Source organism: Marmota marmota, unplaced genomic scaffold (assembly GCF_001458135.2).
Source record: "Marmota marmota marmota unplaced genomic scaffold, marMar, whole genome shotgun sequence".
NCBI classification, from domain to species: Eukaryota; Metazoa; Chordata; class Mammalia; order Rodentia; family Sciuridae; genus Marmota; species Marmota marmota.
This window is the reverse complement of record NW_026007868.1, coordinates 68,021-79,413: the sequence shown is the minus strand read 5'-3', so window position 1 is coordinate 79,413 and position 11,393 is coordinate 68,021. Positions and strand designations below refer to the sequence as shown.

Below are 11,393 nucleotides of genomic sequence, written 5' to 3'. Positions count from 1 at the left end.
TGGCGTGAAGTCACCCTTTCAGCTGGCTACACACAGACAAATGGCAGAGAAATTTAGAATTCAGTCACAGACTAGACTTCAAATGTGGTGCAACCTAAAAAGCAATGAGGTCTCTGAAATAGCCTTAGCCCTACTTCACTGCACACATAGGAGATTAAATGTGGTCATTTGTGGTAAGTCATTAGGTGAAACAGAAACCAAAGATCATCTCAGCCAACAGTAAGTATCCAACTGTGATGTGAGCAAGGATGTTTTCCAAGAGATACCCAAGAAGACCATCATGGTTTATATTCTGTGTCTCGTAACAGCTCACCTATGAGACAATGGTTTTGGAGGAGACATGATTGGTTTATAGCATTAACCTTGTCAGTAAATTAATACCCAATGGGATTAACTGAGTGACAACAGGGGACAGGTGTGGTGTGGCGGGAGGAAGCTGATCATTGGGGGTGTGAACATGGTGTGTATATTTTGTATTTAGCAAGGGGCCATCTCTCTCCCTCTCTGTTCTCTAATAATGTGAGCACCTTCCCTCTGCCAGAATCTGCAACCATAATGGTCAGCCTCACCTTGAAGGTGAGGGCCCAAGAAATGGAATCTGCTGTGTGTGCATTGAGACCTCTGAAACCATGAGTCCCCAAATAAACTTTCCCTCCTCTGTAGTTGTTGGGGTTGGGTGTTGTAGTGACAGCGTGAAAAAGCTGACTAACACAAAGACAGAACAACAAAGCAGAAATGCAATTCTGTGACTGCAGCCAATCAAACCATTCCTTCTACACCTTCCCTGTAAGTCCTCCCCTCACATGGCTCACCATCCAAGCACTCCCTCTCTTTCCGTCTCTCCTTCCTCAATTCCTGAATCACGTTTTACTCAGACGCTTCAAATTTTCCTTTGCCTGTGAACTTCTCACAGCCTGAAGAGCCCTGGAAACTGCCTGGAGCAAAGGCTGCCTGGGAGATGTGCCCTCGGATCCATGATTCTGCAGGAAGACTCTCCAGTGGGTGGCCTCCCTGATGTCAGGAACTCCTGCTGTCCAACCCTGTGTCTTTCTCTCCCATTCCCAAGTTGCCCACAGTTTCCACCCTTGGTGGATTTCAGACCTTTCCAAGTCCCCATCAGGGGCATGTTGGCCCATGCCTATAATCACAGCAACTCAAGAAACTGAGGCAGGAGGATGGCAAATTTGAGGCCAGCCTCAACAGCTTAGTGAGGACCTAAGCAATTTAGTGAGAAACTATCTCCAAATAAAAGCAAAAAACATAAAGGGCAGGGGATGTGATTCAGTGGTTGAGAACCAATGGGTTAGATCCCGATACAGAGAGGCAAACAGGAGGAGTCTTGCCCTATTTCTAGAAGACTGATTCCACCCTCCTTGTCTGCTTTTACTCTCTGAGTGTGCCCAGATTTGCTGCAAGGTAACTCGAAACTTGTGTGGCTGTAGTAAACATGGTTTCCATTCTGTGGTCTTCATGGATGACAATACTGTCTTCAAAAAGCTGTTTTTATATGGAATTTTGGGGAAAAAATTTGAAATAATTTTGATATGGGCAAATTTCCCTTTGAAAGATATTTTCAGGTATTGTTTTTTCTTAGGGATTCAGTGCTTTTCTGTCTCACGGGAGGAACAGGAGGGTCACATATGGACAAAATTGAGTCCATGTTTAGAGTGCATGGAGGGACGCATCCCTGACTGTCACACTCTCCCGGATTCTGCGCTCCTGCATGAGTATCAGACTCAATCAATCAATCTGGAGGAAGAAAATCGAATCAGGATTAAATGGGTGGAGACTGGAGAACATGATCAGATACTGCTTTCTGATTGGATGCTAGTCAATCATATGGAGGTGGGGGCGTGGTCAGAGAGGTCCATAAAAGCTTCTGTGGAGCCAGAGAGAAACACAAGAGTCCTGGAGCCCAAGGAGAACCAGCCTGGCCTGCTGAGGCTCCGAGAACCCTGCACACCTGGACAGATCTTGTAAGTTCCTCACCGCCCTGAGCACCACCCCGTTCCCACCTCACCTGTGCGGATTCAGAAATAATTTTGTTTCTATCTTTTCTCATGAACCAATTTAGAATGTCGATTTTGCTTCACAGTGTAGTTTTACCTTGATCCTGAACTCTAGGATTTCCACTTTGGTTTATGTCACTTTCAATTTTGTTTCTTTCTTTCTTTGGTACGGGCTATTGAACCCAGGGGCACTCAAACACTGAGCCACCTCCCCAGCCCTGTTTTGTGTGTCTCACTGAGTTGCTTAGCGCCTGCTCTTGCTGAGGCTGACTTTGATCCCATGATCCTCCAGTCTGAGTCTCTTGAGACCCTTGGATTACAGGCTTGTGCACGTACGCCCCGCACATTTTCTTTTCTTCAATTGTTGTTTTTTTAAAGTTTATATGGAAAATATAATTTACTTATTTATCCATTTATTTATTTGGTGGTATGGTGATTGAACCAGGGCCTTGTGCATGGGAAGCAAGCACTCTATCAACAGAGGTATGTCCCCAGCCCAACATTGAATATTTTTTACCTGCTGCTGAGGATCAAGCCCAGTGCCTCACATGTCCTAGGAAAGTGCTCTTCCACTGAGCTCCAGGCAAAGCCAATTTAAAATTACTTAACCAAGGAAGTGGATTGCAATCCTATTTCATTCGAATTGATTGGAATTCTATTTCCTGATAATAAAAATATTTATTTTGTGTGCCCTTAAAATTATACTGTTTTGCTGGGCATGGTGGCACACACCTGTAATTCCAAAACCTCCAGAGTTTGAGGAGGCCAGAGAATTAGAGTTCAAAGCCAGCCACAGCAGCACAAGGTGCTACACAAATCAGTGAGAATCTGTCTCCAACTAAAAACAAAATACAGCTGGGAGCAGTGACTTACTGGTTGAGTGTCCTGAATTGAATCCTCAATATTGGCTCATACCCAATGATACTTTAAGGCTTATGTAGTTTTGTAATTTTATAATTTGTTTAAACAAACTAAACAAAAAGCTTCAAACTATCTCATGCAACAGTTCACAGACTCTGTTCTGATCTGTTTGTTCTCTTGACCTCCCCCCTAATGTGGCAGAATCTCACATGTGTAACAGAAATCTGTGAGACTCTCTTGTAATTTCCAAGTATTTTATAATGTGGGCATATACTTTATAATTGACCACTTAATTTTTTGATATTAAAAATACCATCACCCATGTGAGGGCAACTCCTTTCTGAGCCACTGTAGTTATTGAAACAGAGCATTCTACTGCATTAAGTCACATGACATTCCAATTTCCATTTTATAAGGACAAAGAAATAAGCAAAGGTTTTCCCTTTTAAGGATGGGGTGAGTTTTTGGACTCTCCAGTACCCCCTTCCCAGTGGCTGGCAATGGATGGGATAGTGACCTTTTCTCTGGTCCATTATCCGGGATCCTTCTTCTTTCAGACTCGTCAGGATGAGCATCCAGTCCCCAACCACGCTGCTGGAGCTAGCAGGGAGCAGCCTGCTGAGTGACAAGTCCAGGGCCATCCTGGATCTGGAGGACCTGCCCATAGAGCTCTTCCCACCACTCTTTGTGGAGGCCTTCAGCAGGGGACACACTGAGGTCCTGAAGAAAATGGTACAGGCCTGGCCCTTCACCTGCCTGCCCCTGGGGGCCCTGATGAGGAAGCCACAGCTGGAGATGCTCCAAGTGGCCCTGGATGGGCTGGACATGCTGCATGGCCAGCAGGATCGCCCCAGGTGAGGGGGACCCAGGTGGCCTGGAAGGGAGCACCCTTGGTGCCTGGGAAGGGATGGGTATAGGCAGGGAGAGTGGGTGCTGAAGTGTGCTCCACAGGCTTCCTGTGCTGCCAGCAAGGAGGGGTGGAGAGGCCTTGGCCATGCTGAGCCCCATCTGGGAAAGGCTTCCAGATGTGGAAGTGCTTGTGGCAGCTGTGCTGACCCCTGAAGGAGGCTGTACCTGCCCCTGCCTCAGTCCGTACAAGTGGGGAACCAGGCTGGATTGGAGGGAAGTGGGTGGAGAAAAGTGAGACAGAAGGAAGAGGTGGAGCAGGGAGCAGCAGCTGAGAGGGGAAGGAAGGGGCTTCAGGGCTGAGACTCTGCTGTGGTCCCCGCAGGAGGTGGAAACTGCAGGTGCTGGATTTGCGGAGGGCTCCATGGAACTTCTGGAGGATGTGGTCTGGAGCCGTGGTCGATGCCTGCTCACCAGAGGACATTAAGAAGAATCGAACATTGAAAGTTGGTCCAGCAATGGCAGCTAAGCTGCCCTTGAAGATATTCATAGACTTGTGCCTCACAGAAGGGCCCATGGATGAATTCCTGACTCACTTATTCCTGTGGGTCATACAGAGAAGGGACAGGCTGCACCTGTGTTGCAATAGGCTGAAGATCTTTGGGAAACCCACCCACCACACCAGGAAGGTCCTGAGACTGCTGCAGCTGGACTCTGTCCAGAAAGTGGAAGTGCACTGCACCTGGGTGCCCTCCACCTTGGCTACTTATGCTCCTTTCTTGGGCCAGATGAGGAACCTGAGGAAGCTGCTTGTCTCCCAGGTCCACGTGCCTGCCCACACCTCCCCAGAGGAGCAGAAGTGGCTGCTCGCAAAGCTTACCTCACAGTTCCTCAGGATGGACTGCCTGCAGAAGTTCTGTGTGGATGCTGTCCTCCTCCTCGAGGGCCACCTGGAGCAGGTGCTGAGGTGAGTAAGGAGGGTGAGCATCCTCTACAGATCACTTACAGGAAATCTGAAAGGGCACCTACTGTGTGCCAGTCACTGACACTCTCATGGTGAACAAGACACTGGAAGATAAATAACCCATCATCTGTTCCTATTGTATCCTGAAGCTCCATCTTCTAACCTGTGTTAGAGCAAAGGGCTAAACCAGGGTCCATGATCTGGGAGGTGCCACCATGCTGGGAAACCAGCTGATGGGGACAGGATTTAGTGAGGTTGGTTGAATTTCCTTTCCTGAGAGGCCTGTCTAGCAACAGGGGTGCAAAGCAGGGTAGAGGACAGGGCAGTGGAGGAGGGGAAGTCCCTACACCTGTACCCCCAACAGGGAAGCTCTGTGCTCTCCAGCTGGTAGCACAGAGACCCACCTCTAATGCTCATGTAAGGAAGGCTGTTCTGAGCTCCAGGTAGTGATTCTGCAGTCTAGGGTGAGGAGCAGGGATGGAGGCCTTGCTGAGGGTGCAGGGTGTGAACTCTGTGGGGGTTAAACCCAGTAGGTTTTGTCATATCATGCCTGGATTTGTCCTTCATACATGACTGCCCTTGACCTCCTCTGATCAGAGATATGGCTTTCTGCTTGTTACTGAGGATGGGGTTCTTAGAGATGGTGGATCCACCTAGTCACAAAAGTGGTGATAAAAGGCTCAGACTAAAATGCAGTGACCTGAATGGGCAGATTCTGCAAAATGTCAACCAGGTTCAGATGGCCATGGTGACATTGGGTTCGGGCCAATTCATTTTCTCCCTCAGAACTAACTGCCTGGTTTCTCCTTAGGCACCTGAAGACCCCCCTGGAGGCCCTCTCAATAACCAACTGCCCACTCTCAGATTCCGACTGGAATTATCTCTCCCAATGCCCAAACACCAGCCAGCTCAGACACCTGGATCTAAGGGGCATCAAACTGACCAATTTCAGTCCGGTGCCCCTCCAAATTCTTCTGGAGATGGTTGCAGCCACCCTGAAGAGCCTGGACTTGGAAGCCTGTGAGATCACAGACTCCCAGCTCCAAGCCATCCTGCCTGCCCTGAGCCGCTGCTCCCAGCTCAGGATCTTGTGCTTTTTCGGGAACCGCATCTCCATGTCAGTCTTGAAGGACCTGCTGCTTCACACTGCCAGGCTGAGTCAGTTGAGCAGAGAACTGTACCCTGCCCCTCTGGAAAGCTATGATTCCCAGGGTGCCATCCACCCAGGGAGATGTTCCCAACTCTGTGCTGAGCTCACAGCAATACTGAAGGAGTTTAGGCAGCCAAACATCCTTATTTTCCGTACTATCTCATGTCCTCAATGTGGCCGCATGTTCCTCTACAACCAGGGCCTCCTTCACTGTTCCTGTCCAACAGCTGCCTAGTTGGGTGTGTATAAAAAGCTGTCTTATAGACAACTGGAGGTATAACCGTGATGTAGTATGATTGTGAAGGAAACTCAGAGCCCAGCATTTCAGACACTGCTTGAAATGTGGATGGGGAAAGGAAACTGAAGCAGGGGACACATTGGAAGAAATCCCTTGAAGACTGGACCCTCTGTATAGAGCCATATGTGTCTGTATAGGGTCATAACTAGGGACCTGAATTTCTAGAATGGGATTTAGGCTTCATGCACATATGAAGAAGCTATTTTGTTTCATGGATGGTCCATAAATGAATAGTAAGAAATGAACAGAATCTCAAGGTTAGTCTTCTCATGTCCTCTGGGATGGATTTTCCTGGATTTCTAATTTAAACCTTGGGATTCTCCAGATGCTTATGGAGAAAGATGTCCCTGGGTTCTTGGTGTTCAATGAGGTTCAGCCCTGGGAACTCAAGGTATCAAACTGAAATTTGGTCATTATGTGTGGGGGCTACTCTGTGGTTTAAGGTATACAGGTGCCCACAGCAGGTGTGGAACATTCTAAGTGGTCCGTGAAATTGGAAGAAAACCATTCCTCGGGGGACTTCAGTGCCATCTAGACACTCAGCACTGGCCCTTCCTTGCGGGTCTCTGTATAGACCCAGAAGCCTTGGGTCCTGGGCTTTGGCTGCACCGGCAACAGGCCAGAGCCTCTGGGCCTCACCAAAGCTTGCCTGCCATCCTGCTGGGTAGTCTTTCCTTAATTAAACTAGCAATGTGTACCAATAAAGGTATCCAGATTACCTTTCAGCAAAATAGTAGAATCATTTATGTAGATGACACTTGCAAACATTCCTAACTCAAACTGAATAAATTACAACCTCTGGTGAGGTGGGGGCTGCTCATGACTGGCAGATCTTCCTCTAACACTTCCAGTCTATCCCTACCTAGGGACACAAAATGGCCTCTTTTAATCAGTAGATGGTGAGAGGATGAGTAAGGATAGGGTAGCTCTGGGGAAATGCATGACCCTGACGTGCTGCCTCGTCTGAGACCATGACGGCTCCTGCTGAAGACTCATGCTGGTGGGGTTGTGCAGTGACCTTAGCCTTAGCTTCCCATCTGAGGAGAAGGAAGTCACCCAATTTTTATTTGAGGTTTTCTAAAGCTGCCTGTGTGTGTGTTTAATTTGAACCTGAAGGCTTCTCCACACATAGTGAATGGGAACCCAATTTGATGTGTAAGCAGACTGCAGCTACCTCTAGGAACAGTCCTGGCCATGCACAGCCAGCCCATCTGGCCCCCACACAGCGATCTTTGTGCTTCACCACTGTTTATGAGAATTCCTTACCTAGGGCTCTAAATCTAGCATGCACGTGGGGCAGGTGGAAAGTTCAACAGCATTCATTCTGCACTGCTGCTGCATTTAGAATCAAATAAAGGGAAGGAAGATCTGCAGTTCGAGATTTGTCATCATTTGTTCTTTTAAGGATCTTCATGACCAAAAAGGGACTTGAAGATATTCTGGTGTGTTCAGACTCCTTGAATTGTATAAGGACTGCGAGGTCCATGTGTCCCCACACAGCTCTGGGGATAAAGCACCCAGACTGCTCTTTGAAATACTCATCTTTTGACTCTAGGTTCATGTGTGCTGTGAGAGAACACAGGACTGTAGGAGGTCATGACAAACAAGACCAGATGTGTAAGGGTGGCCAGGTCAGGAGGAGACTGGTTTCCACTCCCTGCAGTGCTACTATAAGGTGCACATTCCTTTGTGCATCTGCATCAAAAGAGTCTAGATCCCCTTCTGGAACACTGCCCAATTTCACCTGTACAATCTAGGAACCCAGAACCCATGCTTTTCTACAGAAATGAGTGAACTTCATAAAAATTAACTGAGGGCCTGGGGACATAGCTCAGTGGTAGAGCACTGGCCTAGCATGTGGAAGGTCCTGGGTTCCATCCCCAGCACCACAAAAGTACGTGAACAAATAAATGAATAAATAAATCCAATATTGATGTGACTCCAGAGGGAAGTTTTAATTTGAAAAAAAAAATTATCTATATCTGAGGAGTACTTGAAAAGAAATAACCAGAACCCACATGAAAACAATCAAATGCATTCTTTAATTAGTATTCACAGGCATGTAAAATTGATGTCCTTAAACATAGTTTTTCAAAACAACAGAAAACCCAGGTTGGGGGTGAAGGGAAAGTGAAGAAAGAGAGACAGATAAGAAAGAAATGAAAGAGAGAGACCAGGCAGAGATACACACGAGAGTTGATTTTTCACACTTGACAAGTAAAGGCCATTTCTCTATAGGAGAGAGGGGCAGGACAGGCTTCAGTTCTAGGACTTTTATGGGGGAGGATCTGGAATCAGAGCCCAGTGGGTCGTCATGCAGATGGTTATGATTTGGGTTTGTATGGAGGAGTGGTGAGTGTTTCTCAGAAATGCCCTTGGGTGGGAAATTGAAATGTTTTCCTTAATATATCAGGTGTCATTTAAGATGCCATCCAGGTGCTAAGCAAGGACCTTATAGTGAGAAACTGATGTGACTCCATTTTTGATATACCAGCCTCTACCTCAGAGCAGGGCCTGTCCAAAGCAAGTGGGAGGGGATGATCCATTGTTGCTAGGTGCATAGCTACCCCTAACTGCAGTGACCAGATAGCCTTGTCTCAGCAATTCAAGACCAAAGAATGCTTGAGACCTGATTTTGGACCATAGCAACAACCAATCAGTGTGAGACAGGGAACATATCTAAAATGCCAGGTGACCCTCACAGTAGTTTTGGTGATTGAAAACATGTTAGGAAACCATGTAGTTTAGCGCATACACGCCTCTCAGCTTAAACCAATCAGTTCAAATATAACCACCTCTTGAACTAACCAATCACCCTTACCCAACTTGTTCCCACCAGAGAATGTGCTAATTAATGTTAAGAGTTTTTGTTTGATTTTCCCATGGTGTGAAATGATTTTCTGTCTGATGTTGAGTATCCCAAGAAAACCTATAAATCGTCACTGAACTAAGGGCCAGGACTCACTCTCTGGGACTGCTGCATCCTAAGCGGTTGTGAGTCCAGGCTCAAGACTACAATAAAGACTCTTGTGAGATTGCATCAGATTCCACTCCTGGACGTTTATTGGGGTCCCATGAATCTGGCATTATAATAGGTACTAAAAAGAAAAGAAAAATTGGAAGGGAGTTGTTAGAGACACAGCAGAGACTCCTAAAACCTTACACTACCCCTGGGGACAGGGACAGAGAAGCAGGCTTTGGTTCCCCTACAAGGTAAAGGGTGTTTGGGGGGGATTGGCTCAGCAAACAGGCTTGAGAAGTATAAGATTCTTGCTTAGGATCTGGATGGCCATTTTAAGTGACAGCAGCCATTTTAAGGAAAAATTTTTGCTTTCCCACCCAACCCTAACCACCCATATTAGGACCCACCTGGCTCTGATTCCTGAGCCTCCCAAGATCGGGTTCCCTGGTGTGCCCAATCTCCCCTTTGAGGTTAACTGATTTTCCCGGGGCCCCAATCTTGATTCCATTATGGAACCCGCTTCTCCCTTCTTCCAAAGGCCCTCTCTGCCCCCACCACCAGACATTTCATCTCCAGTCAACCTAAAGGACCTACAGTTCCCGGGAAGTGACGGTAGATCGTCTGGCACTATATGTGGTTGGGGGCACCCCCAGGCACAACATTCACAGCTACTGCTGATCCCTCCTATCGACTCAGTGTATAAGTGGTCATTTATTTGGGTCCTGGGTTTTGAGACAAAAGCACGGAGGATGATTGGGAGCTGTTCCTGGTGAGATGACCTCTCAGCCTTGGGTTATTCCCTATGGACATTTTGCCCATCTATGGGTATCTGCACCTTATATGGGCTTTTGCCCCTACTACATTGTCCTGGCTGGGTCCCAAGTACCTCTATGGGATCCTGGTCTTACGCTTACCCAGCGGGGTTGACAACCACTTGAGCATAACCATGCTCTCAACCAGGTGATACTCAAGACTGGGGGATGGCCCACGTTTAAATTAGAGAGAGAGGGAGAGAGAGAGAGAGAGAGAGAGAGAATTTTTTAATATTTTTTTTTCAGTTTTCAGTAGACACAAAAATCTTTATTTTTTTTTTTTTATTTTTATGTGGTGCTGGGGATCGAACCCAGTGCCCCGCGCATGCCAGGTGAGTGCGTTACCGATTGAGCCACATCCCTAGCCCTCACTTTGATTTCAAAGATCTTTTTTAAATATTAAATATCATTCATCATGGAGTAAAACAAGTCTAACCAGAGAAAAATGTCTTTGATGATTGTTGGTGGAAACAAGGGACTTTCAAATCTCTTTTTAGCCTCTTTAGTCAGTCTGCAGTAGGTCAGGCAGAATAGGCCTGATCAGTAAGTAGCTCCTTTTGATATTTACATCATAGGTTCAAATTGCCAAAAATATTTTAGGATACCCACTCCCAAATAATTGTTTCTATTTTGAAATTGTCTGTATTTAAAATAAATTTACTGAGTTCCTGAGGTTTTGAACAAATTATTGATAAAAGTTGGAATACTTTCTTTCTGAAAAGTGTACACATATGTGTTGTATATTTTTTCCTTGTTTAAAAAAGGGGCAAAAAAAGATGTGACAGAATCCACAATGAATTGAGAGCTTTTCTGTGTTTTGAGTGAAAGTTTCTAAGACGTGTCAAACGAGATGTTATAATTTTGCAAAATGAAATAGGTGATCATCTTCTGTATAAATTTCAATCAAATGATTTTAGGAAAAAAGTGATGGTTTCAAAAGCTGTGGTGTTTATAGATATTGCAAATATAGCTTTTGCCTTTTCAGAATGTTGGAGAAATGTTTTTGAAAATATATTTGTGTGTAAAAATATGTTTGTGTGCAATAGCTAGAAGAATGCCTGTGTTTTATGTCATTCATGTTCTAATTTTTGCTCTTTGTACAGTTTATCTTTTTGCTTATTCTTCATTATTTCAGACTCATAATAAATTTATTTATTTATTTATTTATTTTTACATCTCAGAAACTTTATTTTTTATTTTTTTTAATTTTTTATTGTTGGTTGTTCAAAACATTACATAGTTCTTGATATATCACATTTCACACTTTTGATTCAAGTGGGTTATGAGCTCCCATTTTTACCCCATATACAGATTGCAGAATCACATCAGTTACACATCCATTGATTTACATATTGCCATACTAGTGTCTGTTGTGTTCTGCTGTACTTTGTCGAATGCTTTTTCCGCATCTATCGAGATGATCCTATGGTTCTTATTTTTAAGTCTATTGATGTGGTGAATAACATTTATTGACTAACGTATATTGAACCA

The 11,393-nt window shown here is 45.5% G+C and overlaps 1 protein-coding gene across 1 annotated transcript; it reads left to right on the top strand.

Moving 5' to 3' along the window:
- The first annotated feature begins 3,437 nt into the window (after positions 1 to 3,437).
- LOC107133761 (PRAME family member 12-like) lies at positions 3,438 to 6,065 on the top strand. The gene is made up of 3 exons (XM_048797710.1): positions 3,438 to 3,724; positions 4,102 to 4,683; positions 5,492 to 6,065. Exons 1-3 carry the CDS (start codon positions 3,438 to 3,440, stop codon positions 6,063 to 6,065), a joined length of 1,443 nt encoding a protein of 480 aa, XP_048653667.1.
- Positions 6,066 to 11,393: the final 5,328 nt, after the last annotated feature.